Genomic DNA, 22,085 nt, shown 5'->3' on the forward strand with positions numbered 1-22,085 from the left:
TTTTGGTATTATCTATGCAGAAAATAGATTGCAGGTCTCCTCTAAAAGCCAAATGTTTTCTCCTGCTTGGCTGTACAGAAAAGCTGGAGTTTTCCCTTCTTGTCTGTGTTGATATTTTTCCTTAAGAGCAGAGAACAATGCAATTATTGATTATTATTTGCATGTGTTACTTTAAAGCCCCAAGGTCCAAACAAGACCTCACTGTGCGAAGCACTGTGGGACTCTGCAGCTGCAAATAACCCCTGCTTGAAGAGCTTTTGGGCTATGGCCCCGCTCCTGTAACTTGGAGCTAGTTGGGTGGCCTGTGGGCAGGTTACAGACCTGGCGCTTCACGCACAGGGTGAAGAATGGAGGAAGGATGCTTTGGTGTCCTGCCTGCACGAGCAGGGAGTCCCAGGGATTAAATCCTGTGCCCCAGCTCACGCAGGAAATCTGTGGCTGACCCTGAGGGTGGAAGCCAGATCTCCTGCGTGGCCCCCTCAGCCCCTGACCCATCCGTCCTTCCTCCCTGGTGTCATGTTGGCCTCCAGCGCAGAAACTTCTACCTGAGGAATTTTCCATTGAGTTCTGCTGCTGATGAGTTTCTTTCTCACCAATAGGTGGAAACTGACAGCCCGGTTTCTCAGGTGACACAAGGAACGGTTCTGCCATCCCAAATGAGGCAGGAAAAACATCACGCAGAACAAGGAATTTTCCATAAGAAACTGTACCATAGCAACTGAAAAAGACGTTGAAGCACATTACACTTTCTCAGCTTATTGCAACCTGTGCTTTGATGCAACAGGACATCAGAAAAGCGAAGACTTGGTTTTTTTGTTTTCCTCGCTTATTTCTTTGGCCAGGAGAGTGATTGCTTAACTGGTGCTGCTTCATCATAATGAATTTATTGCAAAATTGTGTAACCTTTCCACATCCGTCTCCAAAGTCTGTGCCAGAGCCTGTGTTCTGGCATGCATTGTCATGCTATAGCTGGGGAGGGTGAGGGAACTACATCTGCAGACTTCCATAAGAGATCACAAGCTTTTGAAATTGTAGGATAACTAACCAAATGGGATGCAGAAATATATCCAACAGGCTGGCAGCTGTGCAATATGTGGCATCGAAATAAAGTTGAGTCACTAAGAAGTAGTGATAAATAAGCTAGCAAAAGTTTCTGTCTTTTTTTCTAAGCATACCCCAAATATGATTGGCTAGTGTAACAGAAAAAAACATCACTGTGCAGAAACAAGTGGCTGTGACGGTTTGGATATGGACAAATTCTTGCTGTACTAGGGACAGCATTTAATTGAAATGTTGTATAAAAATCTTTAAGGGAAGTCTTTGCAGGGCAGATGTTTAGCTTGTTCCTTTAGCTGTAACAGGCTGTTCAGGATGAAGAAATCTAAATTAACAGGACCTAAAATGCTTAAGTGAGAAAACAGGAGAAAATCTGATTAGCACTACTAATCAACTGAGGTCTGGAGATTCCCTTTCTTTTGAACTGGAGCAGTTTAGTCATCTTCCTTTTCCTTTTTTCAGAGCTCATACTGCACCCTGCCCATATTTAATCTCTCCCTTGTGTCCCTTCTCAAGCCCATCAGCAGTTCAGTCTTGCACTTCTCACTGGAGATAATAAACTCCATGGTGTGGATAATCCTCCTCTCCTGTATATCTGCAGATACGAATTACTGGGTGGAAAGCTGCCGCATATAGCACATTTGCTATGTATGTACTGTCTTTTCATTCAAACTCACAACCTGTCCAATTTCTGAGGTATTTCTGAGGCATTTCTGAGGCAAGATGTACCTCTTTTCTGTGAGACTGCTTGTTTCAGGTTCCCCTCGATGTCAGTGACAAGCCTGTAACTGATTTGGGAAAGTTGTATCAGACTCCTGCAGAGCTGGGCTTGAACTAAAAACGCTGTACTGGAGCAGGAGTTGTCACAGCTATCCGTAACTACGGCTTTCAGCAAGGTCCATATGTGAAAGCACAGTACTTTTTGTTCAGTAGCAGGGATAATGCAGGTTCTCAAACCACTTGCTCCTAGCCACTGTAGCTACCTTTCAGCTTGGTTAATTACAGGAAAGAACACCTTTTAAAATAGTCTTGAGAAGAGATTTTTCCCAATGATGTTGTTCGGACACTTAGCTAGAACAGCCCTCATTGGGATGCAATTTACCATTTTCCCCAGTTTTCACAACAACTGGCATTTCTGATGCCTGCTTGGCACAGTATGAAGGAAAATGATTCCAGTAGCTCCCATTCAGAAATCTTTATTTGTTTACATTTATGAAGGTGTGGAAAGGGAGCCACGGCAAGTAGTTTTGAAGTGCTGGTTGTGGTATGTTAATCCCTGAGGGCCTGTTTATTTTTATGCAGAATGGTACATAAAAGACTGTAAACTAACAACATACAGACTGGAATAAGCAAAGAATTAGGGCATTTAACTAGGCAGCAGACCTCACATTTTCTTTTGTTCAGGGCAAGTCTTTTTTTTTTTTTTTGTCTTAAATTGGGGGATGCTGTGGCTTTCTTAATTGCTTTCTTCAGCAGCTTCTCTTTGTGACTGTTAAACTAGAAGGACTCCACTGAGTTTCCCAGTTTACATTTTGTGAGTGAGAGCAGGATTAGTTTCATGGCATACAAGATAACACTGAAGGCAATGGAAAAGAAAGTGTTGTAAAATGTTTTTTCTGAATGTGTTTTTTTCTTTCCAGTTGCTTTTATTTTTGACTGTGTTATAATGCACTTAAACTTTAAGGAGGCCAGAATCTGTAAAAATAAAAGAAAGTATTAATTGCAGCCAAATGCATATCTGAAGAGTTTCCACTTGAGATTTTGAAATTAAGAAGGTGGTGGCAGCGAGGAGTTTGGGCCATTGTTTTCAAAATATACCAAATAAGAACTTCGATGAATACAAAACTTACACTTTATAGCTTTGTGACACTGTCCAAATAGAAAGTAATTAATATTTTAAAAAAACCCACTAGGGTTTTTTTGAAACAGCTAGGTAAGCATTTCTGGCCTTATTTTCTAGGTGGGGGAACAATGATGAAGCGATTCACTCAGCAGAAGCCTTGTAAGAGTTGTTTGCCAAAGTGGTGATGACAAATACCTTTTCATCTCTGTGTGTGTGTCTAGGTTTCAGAAGCAAACAATGTTGCCTCTCTGTAGCTTCTCTGTAAGGAAAAATGCAAATCAGTAATGGTTATTTTTGCAGTTAGAGCCTGTTATATTCTTGGAACATGTGGCTGAATTACCATTCTCCTATTGAAGAAAATGTTACAACAAGGGAAGAATAAATGTGACAGAAGCAATGGTGAAAGCCACACACTAACCTGTAAGTTAGTTGAGAGTTGTACGTGGGAAAACACTGGAAAAACTACCCAATAAATCTTGAAATTGGTTTATAAATAATGATGTTAGCTTCTGACCCTTCCTCCTCTCCTTAAAATTCTGACAAGAAGGGCAGGCTAGAAACACAGAGTCCTGGAAATCACTTGAGCATCACTTTGTGGATGTTGGACTACCAAAAGGCAAAGTAGCCCTCCAGCTCTGTAACAGGCTTCAGACCACTCCCTCCTAAAAGCAGGTCTGTACTTGCCCTCCTGCTGGTGGTGGTCTTGCAGGAGGCAGCAGTTAATCAACACTGTTTGTAAAGTGGACTGTTAATGTACCTTGGTGACATCTTGTCTGTAGGGCTAACAATAACAGTTTGTGTACCTCAGTGTTTTACTTAAGTGTAGACAGCATGCATTATCAATGGACAACACCCGTTTCCTTAGCTGCAAGTGCCAGTTCCGAGCAACTTGAGGCAAAAATCCAGCTGTTTCACTAGTAACAATAAAAATGATGGTAATTTTTAATATTTCCTTTACTGATAAGCATGTGGGGTATTCTGCTATTACAGTTGAACAAATGTAGCAGTCATTTGTGTTGGTTACTGCTGCTCAAAATGTTTTCCAAGTACGTGAGTGTGTAGGCAGCTGGTATTTATTGCTCTGGGAGAGAACTTGAACTTCAGAAGGAATGGGAGAAAAAACCTACATTTTGCCTATCTTTGTTCTGTGCAGACTACAGTTGCTGTAAATGTCATGGTGTACAGTAGTTGGAACAATACAGTTTTGTTTTTTAAAAGCATCAGTCACATAGACATTAGCTGAGAAAAGAACTTTTCTGGTCCATGCATTTTTGGTTTCTTGCAGAGACTGCCAGAATTACTTTTGCATTCATTTCAGTCTACAACAAGTATTACAGAAGATTCAACTGTAAGTACTTTCCAAATACAGAGTGCAGGGAAGAAAGGTGACTATGATTTATGGTGACATCTATTAAGCTTTTATAGAATATCATACGTGTGTACTAGCTATCACCATAAAATTAACTGGTACTAATTGGTCAGAGCTGCCAACTCCGTCAGCTTATGAGTCTAACACTCTTCTTTAGGTCATGTTCATTATACTGACATCGTATGTCAGATCCTGAATAAAGTTCATTCAGCCATTTCTGCCATTCTTCTTCTTGTTTGCCCTGCTATGTGTGTGTGCTGCCATCAGTGAGAGTTCATGTCTCGGCAAAGACTGAGTCTGTGTGCTTTGGGAAATACGTGTCTCGGGTATCTGCCCAGTGGCCACTTCTCCAGCAACAGCGGGGCTGTGGGAGGGCATCCTTCGATTGAATCATGCCTGGTGTTTTCCTCTTTCTTGGAAACTGGCTGGAACAAAATGTTCAAAGCTCTTTCTTCCTCCCTTTCCTCTTTTTTTTCCTCCCTTTTTCTGTCTTTCACTTCCATGCCTCAAAAGGCTGTAACTGGGTCCATTATTTTGTGATAAATCAGCAGTAAACTTCCATGCATTTTGCTTCATTTGGGCAGCTCCTGTTCCTTAGTGACAGCTGCTTGGCTCAGCACACTGTAATTATCAACTCAAAACCAAGATGCTTTTAGGTGCTGAAAGCATATTGGCAGAGACTGAACTTGTCCTCAGCCTCGTCATGGGCCACAGCTTTAAAAGATCCCATTTAGTGGTTGGTTGGTTGGTTGTGTTGTTGCTGTTGGTACTGGGGCTCTGACAGTTCATTATCACAGTGGACCCTGTGGGAAGCTGTTGTTACCCTAAAGGAGTACAGGTCTTTGTTTTTCATTAGCTGCTGACATATCATATAGTTAACTTTTGATGAATGTATCTGTGTTCATTCTCTTTCTCTAAAATAAAGTTTTATTGATATGTGAGACAGGATTTATACGTGTTAGTGAAAATTTACGAAGCCCTTATTTAAACAGATGTCTGAAGGGAACTTTGCTGAGAAACAGACCTGTTGGTTTGTTGCCTGTAGTGGAACTGAGGCACACTCTGCTCCTACTTTAAGCCTGCCTCCGTTTGGCTTGCTGGCTGGACAGATGGGCTACATGCTGACTGAGAGACTGGTGCCTAGCTGTCCGCAGCCACAGGGGCATACAGAGCATGGCATTGCCTCTGATCCATTAAAGGGCAAGTGGCCCTGGGCTATATGTTGTGCAGACCTGTTGCAAAGGGCTGTACATAGCTGGGACTTTTGCTCCCTCACCAAACTTGTTTCAACAAAGGAGGAGGACTCCTCCTTACTTGTCTGAAATGTAAAGAAACATAATTTCAACTGACAGATAACACAGTCCAGAGCTCAAGTGAGTGGAAGGAGATTTCTCATATTCTCTGCTAGATCTGTTAGCTAGATGTTAGTTTTCATGTTACATGAAAATAACATGCAGATCCAAGAGGGGAGAAGAGAAAATACATGATATTTTTTGCAAGAGAAATGATCTGGGAAAGTCCTGCTGTTCCCATTGTCAAGCCACAGCTTTTCTTTTCTCACTGTATCCATGGGGCAGGTTGGGTTTTCTACCAGGACAATTAGAATAGGCACCTATCCTGCTGCTATTAAAAAAGGCTTTGAAGTGTCCGCAAATCCTGCTGGGCTATACTTTAGTGTAATTTAGAGAGCAGTTCCAAGTAGGAGCACCACTGTTTGCTTAAGCAAAGCTCAATGCAAGGAGCATGACAGTCTCATTCACATCCTTCCCTAGGATTTGGGGAGGCTGTCAGACCCTGGAGAATGATGAGAAGTCACCCAGGCTGTAGAAACCTCATGACCTTTACACATGGAATAATTTGGGTTGTTAGCATACAACAAACATACACTTTAAGGTCTTAGTCCTTAGGAGGATGCAGGATGGAAGAACCAGGTCAGCAGAGGAGGTGATGTGTGGTCTACGATAAGCAGATCTTTTTAAGCTTGAAAAATGAAGCATGTGCTACGTTCATATGGAAACAGAGGAAGAATTTTTTCCAGTGCATGTGCAACAAGACAAAGGAAAAGTCATCTTTTCTTTAACAGTCGTTGAGGATCTGATCCTGAAAAACCCTTAGCACGTTCAGTCTTGCAAACCCTTTGTGACTTCATTTGGATGACCTATGAGTGAGAACTTGTAGGGCTTTTGTTTGAAGCTAGTACAACATAATGATCTTTTGACTGCTTTGTGCCTGCAGTAGAGGTATCTGGCACAGCCCAGCAGTGAAGATGAATTTTCTGCGTGTACCTTGGATGCATATGCTGCCAGTTACAACTGCCTTTGTTACCCATAAGCACTGGGATTCTGAAGCTGTAACAAGGGGCCAAGGGGGAAATGCCTTATGGGGACATAAGCCTCTGTAGATGGCATGCCCTAGCAAAAAGGTGTGTCAGCCTATCAGTGAAACAAAAGCAGAGCAACAAATGCCTCACCATGGAAGGATGCAGAAATGCTGAATGACAGCACGTCTGTAAAAGGGGGTAGCCTCTTTTCCAGGTCCATTCACCTTTTATGATGGTTTTGCTCATCTCTCCTGTCGCCTGGGGCTTTGGGGCAGTATAACGATTAGTGCTAACCCATTCTGCGTCCCCCAAGGACAGAGAACAAACTGAGGTTCTTTCCTTTTCAATGTATAGGAAGACTCAAGACTTGTTTTCTCTCCTTCCTGCTCATTTTGTTTCTCCGTGAATAATACAGGGATCTGATCAAAGGGTGAGGAAGGTTTCTTCTTTTGTTTGTTTGCAATGCCCAATGTCTTTGTGTCTTTTGTGGGTTCTCCTCAGTGATAATCAAACCTGTAACTTTTCTCTGTGTTTAAAGGCCACTTATGGCAAAACCCAGGAAAGGGGGGAGTATACACAGAATCATAAGAGCAAGTGGCAAAGCCTTAACTGTGTGCAGTTAAGGAAGCAGAGACTGAACCTTCCTCTAGGGGAGGAGTTTACCTCAGTTGGCCCAAAGAAAGCAAAACATGGGCATGCGTAAGATTCAGCTTTCCTCATGGAAAGCCACACAGTGTGCTGCAGTCTGATAGGACTGTAAAAGGTGCTCTGAAGCAGGACAAAAATTATTAGGAAAAGGGTAAATACTATGCTTAAAAGTGATATTATAAAAGACTGGGTTCTGTCATGCTCCTACGATGTTTTCTCTATTGTTCCCTTTTCTTTCCATGCACAATTAGCTGCATCAGGGCAGACCTACCCATCTAACATGGCAGATCAGATGCTATGCTATCTTTTAGTAAAATAGTTCAGCAAAAGATAAAGATTAACTATGTGCTTAACTTTTGTATAAGGGGATAGAGTTTGGGACTATGAGCTAAGCACGTGGGTTATTCCTTCACAGGCTTGAAAGCTCCATTTACTTTTCATATTTCCTTTTGAAAGGCCACCAGTAAAACCCTTCTGTTCTCCCTTATATCGAGGTACAAAATTATTTCCTTTGCCTTTTAAAATGAGAAGAGAAAAAGCAAAGCAGAGAAACCTACATCAAAAATAGGGCAATCTCCTTTGAATTTCACCTTTATACCCCACTTAGGCCAAGCTTGAATATGGCTCAGTCTCTGAATGTATGATGGTCCTGCTTCTCAGACTGGCATCCTGGGATGGTTTTCAGACCATGCCTGTTTCTGAAAACAGATAGAAAAGAGTCAATACTTGGAAGACAGTATGTTTATTAGCCCTTCTCCCCTGCAAGCGTCTATTATATGAGATAGATATACTACACAGTACTTGCCCATCCTTTCCTGAGTGCCCCTCTTTCTGCAGCACAGAAGATCCCTAAAGATCAGTATCATGCTGAGGGAAAGGATTTCCTGGTCTGAGCTAAGAGAAGGGTGGTGGTGGTGAGATAATTGTCTCCAGTTAGCTTAAGCATGAAAGATGGACCAGATTTGCCACAATAAAATAATACTAGCAGAGGTTTTATACAGCAGCTTCCACACAATAGCCTTTAAGTTTTACAATCACTAATCTTTTGGAAGAAGTGCATTGAGATTGGCATTTACAAATTAAGTGTATACACATCTGCAAAGGCAATGTTTGGTCAAAATTCCAGCACAGCTTTCTGCTTACAGCTGATTTACCATACTGTGCTGAAAAGCTGTTAGTAGGTTGGAAGCAGCATAGAAGGAGAAACGCAGCACGATTAATATCTGCTATTTATTCTGAACATAGAGCACCAAATTTAGCTTTCAGTTATTTTGATATAACCCAATTGTTTCAGCATGTAACAGATCAAATCCATATTTAACACGTATTTATAATTGAAATAAAAGATTGTTTTAGGTTGCTAAGGCTTGAGGGCCTTGTGTACCTTAGGTTTTGTATGCAAGGGTAAATTCATGCCTGGAAAAACTGTCAACTTTATTATTCTTGTTTTTCTGAAGGGTGAATTTAGTTCATAAGGCTCATGCATTGAAAACAATTATAACATTGCTATTAGAATTTATTATTAAGTCGTTCTTATGTGATTATAAGGATCTAATCAAGTATGGCAATATGCCTATCTGTAGCCAAACTGAGAGGATCTTGGCCAACTAAAACAAATCAATTACCGTAACAAAACAGTAACATAAAACACCTCACCAGAAATCAAATATTAACCCCAAAGGAGAGCAAACACTTGAGTTTCAGCCAGAGAAGAACCACGCCAGCTACAGCAAAATGAGTTTACAGTGGGCAAGAGCAGTGGTGCCCCTGCTGCTGCAGGCAGGTGGGGGAGGATGGGGCTCCCTCCCAGGAGCTGCAGCACTAGTTCACAAAGGGAAGCCTAATTCTCAGCCAAGACAATAGAAACTCTGGGGTTTAAAGTATAGATTCTGTGAGGATTTAAGTTGTAAACGAAGCAACTGAAAGGTTAAGCTGCAGCAATCACAGATTTATTTGATTTAACATCAGCTGTAGCTCTTGACAGCTAGGAAATCCCTGGGAATTATGCCATTCCTGTGAGTGCTCACAGGCTTGCCTTTCATAAATGTCTCCAGTTCTTCCAGGAAGACCACTGCCTATTCAACTTGCCCATTAAATATCTCCTCAAGGCCCATTTGGGGTCTGATGCCTGTGAAAAATCTGGCAAATCGCTGATGGCCACTCAGGGATAACTGTTTTACAACTGTTGAATTAAACTGTTCTTTTTCAAAGAAACGGAACAAAATTCAAAGTGATTCAGAAGCCATACTTGTACAGGTAACATGACAAGGCCCAAGTGCCTTTCTGACCTAGTTCTTCTGTGGATCCTCCATACTCAGTTTTCTATATCCTGTACCGCACCTTTCATTTAGAGCAGAGTACATGAGGAGTGGGTTTTCTGTCATCTTATTTTCCTTCTGTTAAAGAGGTGTGAGTTGAATCTCAGATGTGGACTATATATATGAAAACATGCTGCTTGTTTGTTTGTGCCTACAACAGCTGGGCACCAGTCTTGCATGAGAATTTGTTGCTGCTGTATGGTAAAAATTAAACAACAATAGCACTACACAAAAACATGTAGAGAATAAGTAATGAATGTCATATGGGATAAATACATCAACTAATCAGAAATATACTCTCAGAAGTGAGCTGACCTATTTCTGCATCCAGGCAATGCTTACAGGTTAAAAGGTTTTAAAAAAAAAAAAAAGTGGTTGTTGTTGGCTTTTATTGCCATGTTAGAGAGTAGATATCTCAATGTGCCAAAATTTCTACTCTGGCAATAGCATTGAGAATGTAGAGATGATGCTACTACAGAATCTGACGGCCATCAGGCTAGACTTGCTGTCTGCTGTTTGTAGTGATTTTGTATCCTCCTGCTAAGGGATTCTCTCTGAAATTCCACCCCTCCTTTTATGTGAATGACAAATGATGTACAAATTTGGTATACTATCTGAACAATCACTCAGCCATTTATACCTGTTTTTCTAGCAAGATCTTAGAAATAGTTGAGTCTTCACAATTGCAAGAGAAATTATAGGAGAGGAAATGAAGAAACTTGCAACATGTCCTTCTGTGGCACCGCATGTCACATCAGAAGCTGAGTCTTCTGTGGCTGCTTTTTTCCTATGCAACTGTAAATAGGTTTTTAATATTACCTTGCCTGGTTACTTGGCATCTTGAAGGTCCTAATTTTCTTCTCAGTGTCCTGGCACAACACATTTCATCAGGACTGTTCCACATGCGTACCTCTAGCAAAATCTTGAACAGTATTCTAGAAAGCAGACTCAGCAGATGATTTAAGTGAGCATGCAACACGTCAGGATCTTCTATGGTTGGGAGTTCAGTAAGCAGAGATGATGGAGCCTGTCTGCTGTGGCTCTTACTGTCCATCAAGCAGTGAGTCCGTGTTGCAGCCTCTCCATAAGGACAGATCTCTCCTCTGTTCTGCTCTTCTCATAAGGCATATGGGAACACACCTGAAACTTACAGCACTTGTGATACTGTAATTGGGTGAGGTGTTCAAGATGAGACACACTCATGCATACCACATAACTATGTCAATGTCATGCTCTTTAGGAAACCCAGCCTTAAAAAGATTAGTGTGATCTTTGGACGTGCAGAGATATAGGGAGCTGATTTTATATTTTTATCACAACTTTGTAGACAGTGATACAAGAATGTGGCTTCCAGTTAGGAAAAACAACTGGAAACAACTTCTTTTAAAAGGTTGTTGAAGAGCCATGAAAATGACTGGTGAACTGGAGAAAATGTTTTCCTGGGACAGGCTTCCATCTCTTCGCCTTACCAAGAAGAGCAAGAAGAGTGTTGATTATGAATATTTAATACCAGACCTTAAAAGGCTGCTCAAGCTAGCAGAGAAAGTCTCCTAAAACCCAAGGGAGGGAGATGCAAGCCAGACAAGCTAAAAATTAAGAGACAAAGAAAAAGGCATGCATTTTTATTAGCCGTGAAAATGATCACACATTAAGGCAAGTGAATAGTTCCGATTTCAAATCAAGACTGGCACAGCCACTTTCTGGAGGCAGTGTCCTGCCAAGCACAAGTCATTTAACTCAATACTATGCTCCGTGCTGTGTAGAAGGTCAGCTTAGGTGGTGTAATGGTCACATGTGGTGGTAAAATGTTCAGACCTATTGTTTGTGACCAAGGGGAAAACACTTCCACTCTGTCACAGCATTTCACTTCTTAATTACATGCAGAAACATTTTAATAATTTATACTGCTGAGTGTCCTGCTGTCGGTGGCTGGAATCAGTCACATCCAACTCAGTGAATTCAATGTGGTGAGGCGATCCCGAGTTGCCTGTTTTGCTGGGATCCACTCCAGAACGTGGTGTGACACTCTCTGTTCAGCCATACTATCAAAGGTAGGTTAACTGGGGAGTGCAATCTTATGTCTCCAGATAGTGTTTGCAGGATAAGGCTTTGATGCATCATTTCCAGTGTGAACTGCTGTTTGTTAGTGAGTGAAATACCTAGAGGTCCAGCTCTGTTGGTGGGATGTCTCTGTCTCACATCTTGAGATGTGAAGAGAGTCCTTTTCTGCAGTTGTGCTCCCTGTTGCCAGCTGGTTCCCTGCAGTCATCCGTGGGAGCCCCCTGCTTCTGTGGGCATGGCTGCGTGATTATTATTTAACACCACAGCCTCTTTCCAGCATTCACCCTTGTTTAATTTGCTTGGTCTCACTTCATATTTTATGTTTCATTTTTCTCTTAAGTATTTCAACTCGACTTAGCTTTTAGCTTAATGTAGCATTTTTTACGGTAATCAGACAAGATCTTTTAAACTAGGGATGATGTGCTCTTAAAAGTACAAATGGCAGCTCAAAGGCAATTACCATTTAGAGTCAAAAGGAGGAAAATACATAGCTGCCCTTTGAATGTTTGTGGATCTTTGCCTGTGAGACAATGTTATGAGACCACTTCTTTGGTAATTCAGTTATGCCACCTCTTTGGCCAAATTCTGCTTTGTTTCTTCAATGTAAATCCAGGATAATCTCTCGGACTTCAACAGAGATAATTGGCTTTATCCTGATATTAACTGAAAGCAGATTTTGACCTGAATTTTTCAGTGTATCTCCTAAAAAAAATCCCACTGAAGATGGTGTCCTTATGGCTGGGGCCCTGAGTGTGCTAAACGGATTTTTTCCTTAGCTCATATTTCCATCACATCATATGTGTTTGATTTACTTACATTGCTCTTATATTTAATCTCTTCCCATTTAGTCACATTTACTGTCATTTTTTATTTGTTTAGTAACTCGGTGCAGCTCAGAAAGGTAGCAGGGATGGATAGAGCGTGAAAAGTTGCAAGTATATTCTGCGCAGATCTCTTCTGCAGCTTGCTGTGTTTCAGTTTTGACAGTTTGGTTTATGGGATGGGTTGTTTATTCAAATACTTGGTTTATATAAGAGCATTTAGCAGCAGCTGTAAGTATACCACAGAGAAGTATTTGATATTTTTCTTATTTATTTTTACTCTATTGTATGTGAAGTCCTCCAGGAACTTCACAAAAACCTTCATACTACTAGGGCCAACATTGGGGCTGTGCTGGGTTCAAAATGGAGAGGACCCACACAAAATTCAGAAAGTTGACTGTGTTCATCACCAGGTCTTGGACAGCTGTGGAGAGAACCAAGTGAAAAACTGCCTCTGCTGGAGTTTTGCTGCTGACACCAGTAGGACAGGATCTCAGCCCTACTCCCTGTCTGTGGGCTCTGTTGACGTTTTAAGATGGTGACACTGGTAACGTGGAGCTGAACTCCTCTCTCTAGGAAAGGAAGAGAGGCATCCTCCTGGTGATGCTGTCAAGCAGATGGAAAGAGAAGAATTCTCCAAGAGGCAGGGTTGAATGGCAGGTTTGGCAGGGGGTAGGGGGGACTACTCATTTATTAGTAAGCATTTTTTAAAGCACAGGTTACGAGGTGTGTCACGCTCCCATGCTCAGGCGGCGTGCAGGGCAGTGGTCCTCCCCACATGTCTGCCTTGTGACCGATATTAGCAGAGGCAAGGGATGCCAGTTAACTTGCATTCGTGGGGAAAAGGTGTGTTTTGGTTCAGGCCTGTCTCGTGCTGACTGCATTTTGTACTTCATTTGAAAAGCCAGTGCTAAGGAGGAAATGCAAATAAAAAGCAAATTCCTACTGACTGCAGGGGAGCTGACCAAAGTGTACCCATGTAAGTGCATCACCGCGATAAAACTTAATCTTACGCTAGACCAGAGTTTGACAAGAGGGGTACCTTGCAGTCTCATTTCATGTGTACTCAGCTATTACTGGGACGTGTGGCGTCTGCCGGGAGACCTGGTGTTGGAGGAGGGGGGGGGCACTGCCCCCCCATGCAGCCACCAGCTGCGGGGACAGGAGAAAACCCTGGTGGATCTGGCGTGGCACAGGGAGAAGCTGGCTTTCCTCACTCTGCTCCCAGGGCATGGCAGGCCTGCTTGCATGCTGGCCTGGGGGTTTCTGGCAGGTGCCAGCTGGGTCTGGTGGAAGTCCGTTCCTCAGGTGTGCTGCAGACTCATGATGTAGGCGCCTGGGGACATCTCTCACTCTCCTGGCTTGCTCCAGCACTGGGCTCCCCTTGCATGCACACACATGGATACGAAGTGCATTTATACGCAGTGCACTCGGGTTACATCACCATAGGCTCAGGGTGTGGCAGACATATTTTTCTCTCCTAGACCGTGAGCCCTTTCTCCAAATGCTGGTGACAGCAATGGGGACAGGCTGTGCCATTTCTCCCCACTGCTGTTACAGGCAGCACTCCGTCTTCCATCTTTTAGTAGTGGAGGCAAGGTGGTTTCTGCATAAGTGGTCACCCAGTTTAGAACAGGCCTGTGGCCACGCATGGAGGCAGGGGTTGGTCTGCATCTGAATATATCCTAAATTATTGGCAGGGTTCAGTCCTGATCCCTGCAGTTAAGCAGCTGAGGTAAGATTCATGCCTTTGCAGAAGCCGGCCTGATGCCTGTGCACTGCTAGTTACTTCACTGTGTTTAGGATTTAAGTTGCAAATAGGCTTTGTCCAGGCAGGGTTAAATTTCAGTGTTTGCAAAAGCAGCTAAATGCACTGAATTAAATTCATCAGTAGATGCTGACTGTTTTGTACAATTTCAGCAACACAAGCTGTCAACCCAGTTGAGTTGGCCAGTTAAACTGCCCTTACAGCTGCTTTATTTAGCTTGAACATTGCAAATTGATAATGTATTCTACAAAATTTGGTACAGTCTTTTAAATATTAAATCTTTTAATGGAAGCTTGTGCTGAAAGGAAAATGTAAAATGAGTTGAACAAAAATGCTCAAGGACTTTAATATCTGAATCAATTGATTCTGGGCAGCAACTCAACTAAGGCTTTGTCCACTCTGCTGACTAAAACCTTTGTCCATCTTTTATTTCTTTTACTTCAGAGCAATACTGTAAATCATGTTTGCAAGAACAAAATTTCTATCTTATTGCAACTGTAGTATAGCACAGAGAGGGAAAGCAGTTGAGCAAGTGATAAGAGAACCAGAGAGTAAGTTGGATTTAGTTGAAAGAGGGCACATTTTGTTTTCTCAGATTAGGTAAATTTTAAAACTTTTTGGCTTTGGATGAGAGAGTTCAGCTATTGTTAGAGGTACAAAAATAGAAGTGGTGTGAGAAAAGTTTGGTTTGTTTTCTGATTCTTTGTCTTCATGTTTTAAAAAAAGCAGCATTGGTGTTACGTATGCTCTGCAGCAGTCATCCCAACATGATGATAAATGACCTTTTCCCAGGTGACTCTTAATTCCATGTGTTTTTATCCAGCAAATGCACTACTCTCCAAATATAAATATATTAACTTGACCTTTATGGACAAAGCACTAATGAATGACACATGGGCACTTTGATTCCTTCCACGACATGCACCCCCACTCTACAGGCAACCCTGTCTCCGTGTGGCTGTAAGCATGGACCCCATCCCATCCTGGCCTTGCAGCTCACTTCTGACCTCCGTTTTGTCTTCTCTTCACAGTTGTGCAGCACATCAAGCGCCACAATATCGTTCTCAAAAGAGAACTGGGAGAAGGAGCCTTTGGGAAAGTCTTTCTGGCGGAATGCTATAACCTCTGTCCTGAGCAGGACAAGATCTTGGTGGCAGTGAAGGTAAAAGAATCTAGGGTTTCCATTATTAATTCATGCTTGCAACTAATGCTATTTTATTTGTAATGATCATGTTTGCTTATTCCGTAGCCCAGTGTAACTGCTCTGATAGATGTGGAAGGGTTCACAAGGCTAATGGATCGTTAAGAGAATGCGATATTTGATCTTGCTGTGGATTATAAAATGAGAGCTGAATTTCATAAGGAAAAGGGGGGAAACAGACTGTGTCACAAAGGGGCAAAATCTTTTATGATCTCTCTAAAATATAATTGGTGAAAAATAATGTCTAGGTCATTAAAAATACTTCTGACATATATGTGTGTCTAAAAAAAAAAATCTGTTACTAGCTAAGTGAATAGGTTATGTGCATAATTGCTAGTCAAAGAAGGCCTTTCTTTTTCAGGATAGTGCCATTCTTTTAGTCAGCCACTGAAATGGTCTGTGGGTAATTGTCATTAATATAGGTGCCAGGAACCTATGTTTGGTATAACAAACTTCTGGATAATATTGTCATGTGCTGTTAAACACTGGCTGTATGGAAATCCACAAGTCATGATATGTCAGACCTGGAGGAGTCATTCTTGATTATACAGCTCCAGTCAGCTCTCCTAAAATACAGTGCAGAGGAGGAGGAAACTACATGAAAACAGCCATAACCTTGGAATTTCAAGTATACAGAATAGTTCTCACATTTCTGGGGGAAAAATAAAAAGGGATTTGTTTGGTTGTCCTAAAGGGCACAGGCTACATGGTACATTGGGAATCTACCAAGGAGTAAGATTTCCAGCTTGATCTCAGAGCTTGGACACCAAACCTGCTTCACCATACCAAGCCTTTTTGTCCCCCAGAACAGAAGGGCTGAGGTTGGTTGTTGACCTCAACCTGTATGCTAGAAAACAGTACCGGTGAAACTACACTCTAAGAGTTTGCAAAGTCTCCCTGGCAACAATCTCTCATCTCCATCTGTACTGTTCAGCCAAAAGCTGAACAAGGTGTTCAGCATTTGAAGTATCTCATTAAATGCAGGGGGAATACACATTTAGAATTTGGGCTGTGCCTAGGGATCAGAAAATAATTTTATCTGACCAGTCACAATTAGGCAACCATGTGTACATTTTGGATCAAACCATACAGTAAAAGAAATTTTACTAGGTCATCTTTTTGAATTTGGAAACAAGAAATAGATTTTTGGATCTGGCAGTGAGAGAACATGAAAGGAGGATGGACTTGTAGAGTGCTTTTTGCTCCATCAAAAATAACAGGTTTTTGGGGTTTGCCAAGGTTACGAGCTTTTTGATACTTGGGAGTTGTTCAGTCACGTTGACTGGTGAGAAAAAATTAAGCCCTGAAGGGATATATCATAGACAGGAGAAAGCAAGAGATAGGAGATGACAAAACTAGATCTGAATGAATTTTCTATTGTATTTTGGTGAAGCTAGAGTGGAAATTGCCTTTCCTCTACCACCTTAGGGAACTGCTTGATAGCAAAATAAAAGTCTTTCCACTCACTTGCTCCCTTTGAAAGTCCTGACCAAATGGAGCCTAGCACTTCTGCTGTTACATGCTGCACCGCGCTTGCTCTCTGCTGCTCTTTCTCAGTGTAATTCACAAGGAAGAGCATTCAGCCTTTAAAGGGAGAGATGTCTCCATGGATTTAGATGACAAATCTATCAGTTTTCTGGACCAGTTGTTACACTATTTTTTTTTTAACCAAATCCACTCTTTGTAGTGTCCTTAATAAGGGTCTTGCAGGCAGCTGTGGGAAGAATTACCTCTGGGGACACATTTATGCCCATTTTATGTTTCTTGCATTGGTTCTTGAAGATGTGACTCTGGCTGCCGTCAAAGAGCGAATTTTTTGGCCATTGGATTGATCCCCATATAACTGAGGCGTTAATTGCCTGGCGCTTCTCTCTTTCACCGTGGTACCAACTGTAGCTCACAGGTATCCTCCAGTCACAGTGGAGGTCAAGGGATGGGTCCTCACCGTTGTGCAGAGAGCTAGCCAGAGGACTGTGTCCAGACCCCACTGCTGGGCACAGGGTTTGGCAGTGACAATGTGTGATTTTTTTTTTTTTTTTTTTTTTTTTTTTTTAGTCTTAGAGGAGCAGACCTGGATGCCAGCAGCGGAGGACAGCTCCTCCCAGCACACAGCAAGGGCTTTAGAGAGCTCCACTCCTGTGGGCAAAACCACAACACACCTGTCTCTGTGAAACAGGTTTGGTGAGCCCAGTGGGAATATGTACTTGGTGAGGAGTAAGGCAGTGCCAGAGGGATTTCGGCAGCGAGGAGGCACGGTCTTACCTGCACGCGGTGGATCAGGATGGCTGGTGGTCCCCGCTGGCTGCCTGTGCCTGCTGGTTGCTGGGCAACTGCATGGTTCGCACCTGGCCCTGAGCATCACTCCGTCTGACTCAACACGCATCCTTCTCCTTTTCGGCCAGCCAGTATCTGAAATGCTGATGTTGCTGCAGCAAATTATTTAGGAGCTAAGAGGCCCAGAAAAATCTGGGAAGATATAAAATCAGGCTTAGCATAAACAACCCAAAGTGCTTGAGCTTTTTGCTCCTTGGAAGCGGGGAAAGACAATCTGTTTAAATTTGTTTCGACCATCAGGCTTTTTGGGGGTAGCACTGAGTGTTTGGAAATGCTTTCTGTGGGTCAAACCCTGAGGGCAGAGAGATTAAGTGCATTGTACTAGCCTTCCCCCCGGGTGAGTTTGTACATCACATCAGTATACCATTTGCTGCAGGCACTTTTAGAGAACAGAGGGTGAAGGAAGGAAAAATTATGGTTTCCTTGCGGGCCATTGTGCCATGCCACAGTGGTTGTTTGGGCCTGGATCAGTACTGTCTCCTCATAGGGTTGGATCCCCAGGCATAGTCTTGCACTATTTTAACTCAGCTGGAGGTGAGGATGACTGTCAGGGCACAGGTTAGCAGCTGCCTCTGGCTCCCCTGGGAGGTTGGAGGGAGATTCACCCTGTGCTGCACCAGGGTTGTGCTCAGCTAGCAGACTGCTATGTGCATGAGGTGAAGAACATTTCCACGGCACCTGCAGAGGGAAACCAAAGGTTTCCAACTCTTCGGGTCTTCAATTCAGAGAAGGGTCAAAACCACCCCTTCATTTCTTGAGGAAATACACCACTCAGGTCTTGTATGCTGATGGGGAGCAGTAGTAAGGATTTCATAAGGGAAGGCTGAAGCAGTATAAAGGGCAGCTGTCTTGAGAGTTTCATTACGAAGTCATACTGATGTTGGTGAGAGCCACATCCCCCTGCTCTTGCTCTGACTCACCCGTGAATGCAGCTCTGTGGTGTTGGGGTGGAATAAGGAGCTGGTGGTTTGCACTCGCTACAGAGCACAGGTCTGCAGAGACCAGATGGTATGTGGATACCTGGGCAGGGCCTCTGTGGAGGAGAATAAGCATGGGGTAGCAAGGATGAACTCAGCATATGTGGAGCTCCTGTAACAGCCAGGGGGTCCCTCTGTTGCCCAAGGGAGCGTGTTCCTCCTCCTTAGCTGCTGGCCTGAGTGGTTGGAAAATACATGTGGTTGTATCTCAGTTCCTACTTGGGAAAAACTCCTTGACTGGTGAGAGTGCTTTGTATGCAGAGCTTTGGCATACTTGTCAGTAATGATAATAATAATGCATATGTCTTTTTCTCTCTTTGTGTTCTTACGGTTTTATTTTGGTTTTATTTTTTCTCTTGCACTGAGAACAAGCTAAATGCATTAGTCAATGTCATTTCTATGTCAATTCTACGTACTTATTAATTTTTTCACTTTCCAGTCTCCTCCTTGCCTGATTGTGTCAGCTATCTCTCATGCATTGTGTCTATTCTGAATGCTGCATTGTGTCTATTCTGTGTGCTGCATGTAATAATGAAAAGTGGGTTTTGCAATGGTGGGTGACAGAAATTCAAGTCACCCTTTGGTAGTAGAAACCCTGCCCAAGTTTTATCTGGGTTTTAGACCTTTCTGCATTTTGCTGTTTGACAGAAAATGTGTAATTGCCATGGCAACTGCTCTGTCACATGATAATTTTGCTGTTTCTGTGAGATAAAAAGCATCTTCTGAAATATACAATATGCCATCCTCACAGGGCAGAGCTGTCAGCTTTTTTACTGTCTTCCAGGGAAAGACCCTGCTGGAAAGAGTATTGGCCTATGCTTCTCCCTGTCATTTTTTTTCCAGATTGCTATTATTTAAAAATGGTTTTTATATTAATTGTTTTTCTAATTCTGTTGTTGAGAAGAATTACAGTCCAATTGCTTTAAACATGAAACCACCAGAGGAAACTCAAGTGACAACAGAATTGTTCCCAGTGATTTCATTATATAGTGTAGATTGGACTGTGGGTTGGTGCCTGTATCATGTTAAAACATCATCCCAGAGCTCAGAAGCGCTGGAAGACATTTCAATTTCAGTCCTCACTCGGTTCAGATGTGATTGTGTGTGGACCATAGTGGGGAGCCAATTTGATATCCATCTTAGATGATACAGCTGTGTATACTAATATATCATAGCTTGTGAAGCTTTGATGATGCAATATCCTTGTTGCATCATTATTAGTAAAACTTGTGGAAGAAAGGTTCTGGGCCTGAAGACACATGAAATTCATAAGTGGGTCCCTCAGGGAAGGGACATCTGTGGCATGAGTGATTTCTATTGCCTCTGGGATCCATAGAGCCTGAAATCCACAGGGAAAAGCCCTTGAACTTGGTAGATGGCTATTCAGTCTGCCCTGCTCCTTGTCCCCCCATCTGAACCTTATTATGGTAGCTGTTCATTTTTCAAGACCTGTGGTTGCAGTTTCACAAGTAAAGCAAGTGTCTGCTGTGGCAGTCATTTTTTAGTCCCTTCTTCACACATGTGTCCATATAATACTAGAAAAATGGACAGAATTGTCTCTGTTAAAGAAAAAGCTTGAACAAACCATGACTACTGCAGCTAAAAACTGGGTTTGTTGGCAGAATGATTGCACAGTATCAACTTGTTCTGTACCTGTTCTGATGAGTGTGGTTGGTCCCATGCTCTGTATATGAATTCAGGGTAGAAAATAAAGTGACTAGATGGCCAGGAAAAAGCATCTTTAGTTAAAACAATGCCACTACTTTTGTGTCTCATCTTCCTTTGTATTAAGTCTAGGTGTAGTTAAAATCCAGAGGTACAGAGCCCAGACACAAGTTTCTGTGAATAATAATTTGTGAACATTGGTAATCTGCTATCTTTCTTTTACTGTTTTAAAAATATTGTTTGAATTAGTGTAGTGCAACCACGGTACCTTTTGAAGGTAGAGCCTAGTAGTGGTTTATTGTCAATTATAATTATTCCTCATTTAATTGGTGTCAGAATTTGCTTTCTTCGGTGCATGAAAGTGTTTCCTTGCTCAGGAAGTGTAGTTCTTAAGTAGAGATCTGAAACTGCCTATGTGTGGCAGTTAAATTAGCATTGTTTCATCATACGACATTTAAGCCTCCTATTTGATCCAGTGTTGATATATTTCCTTCAAAATTAAAATACACAAGAGTTTAGAGCTGTGTAAATAAAAGGGGGTGAGAAAAATTGATACCCCAGAATTCTGATCTGCATCTACTTCCTCTCTGTCTATCAATTTAGGATTGATCCTCCAGTTACTTATACATATGCTTAATCTTAGGCATGTGAGTAGATTTACTGAATTTCAAAGGAGCTTCTGATTGAAGTCTCAGGTTGTAAGATCTGGTTCAGGGATGTACCCTTGTATGAATCTACCTAATGTATAGCACACCATAGGGGCCAACATCAGCAACAGCGACATTAGTAATGCATAAAGAATGCATCTACGTTCCCACTAAGTATTTTAAGCAAGCAGAGTTTTCTTTTAAAGAACTTACGAGAAAGGTAAATGCCAACAGGGTACTAGGGTTTGCCTGAGTTAAATGCTAAAGGATATGAACCAGCTGTGTACTAGTATGTTTTTTGGATAAGATTGGTTTATTTGTTCTGTGTCTGGAAAACACTTGGCACAGTAAGATCATGAGTATTCCTACATCCTCTTACTAGAAAAATCGTGGTTTGGCATGACATGTGGCAGGAGAATGAAAATTGTACTGCCATTATTTAATTGCACTTAAACATCACATCTGCATTTCTAGAAGAGTTACTAAGAAAAGCACTTCCTCCATCCTTTATGCAGTAGTGTCCTTATCTTACCCTTACAGTGCCATCCCACATGTTTGCTCCCTTCTGCGAACATCTCCCCTTCCCTACATTTTTGTTTTCTCCACCAGACACTGAAGGATGCCAGTGACAATGCCCGCAAGGACTTCCACCGTGAGGCAGAGCTGCTAACTAACCTGCAACACGAGCACATCGTCAAGTTCTACGGTGTCTGTGTCGAGGGTGATCCGCTCATCATGGTCTTTGAGTATATGAAGCATGGAGATCTTAACAAATTCCTCAGGTAAATCCACGAACACATATTGTGCTGCTGAGCCAGAAGTGGGCAGAGGAGGTAGGTGTTACTGGTACTTAATACCAAATTAACAACTACCACTGGAAAATGCCAACACCTAGGAGTGCAACTCTCGTCTTCTATACTGGGATGTGGGGGTCATTGTTTCTTTGCCTATTTGGAAGTACCATTAAGTCAAGCCTTATGCTTTGTACCAAAGGAATGGGAACCAAGGAAATATTGTTTCCAATATATTTCAGTGTATTCTGAAGTGTTTGGTTATA

At 42.2% G+C, this 22,085-nt stretch overlaps 1 protein-coding gene across 1 annotated transcript in view; it reads left to right on the plus strand.

Annotated features, from left to right (window-relative positions):
• NTRK2 (neurotrophic tyrosine kinase, receptor, type 2) overlaps positions 1-22,085 on the plus strand; it is a 190,387-nt gene that overhangs the window by 124,640 nt on the left and 43,662 nt on the right. The window contains exons 12-13 of the mRNA XM_009328121.1: positions 15,236-15,366; positions 21,638-21,810. Coding sequence (XP_009326396.1) covers positions 15,236-15,366; positions 21,638-21,810 — 304 coding nt within the window. The remainder of the gene's footprint in view (positions 1-15,235; positions 15,367-21,637; positions 21,811-22,085) is intronic.

Source organism: Pygoscelis adeliae, unplaced genomic scaffold (assembly GCF_000699105.1).
Source record: "Pygoscelis adeliae isolate BGI_AS28 unplaced genomic scaffold, ASM69910v1 Scaffold45, whole genome shotgun sequence".
Classification (NCBI taxonomy): domain Eukaryota; kingdom Metazoa; phylum Chordata; class Aves; order Sphenisciformes; family Spheniscidae; genus Pygoscelis; species Pygoscelis adeliae.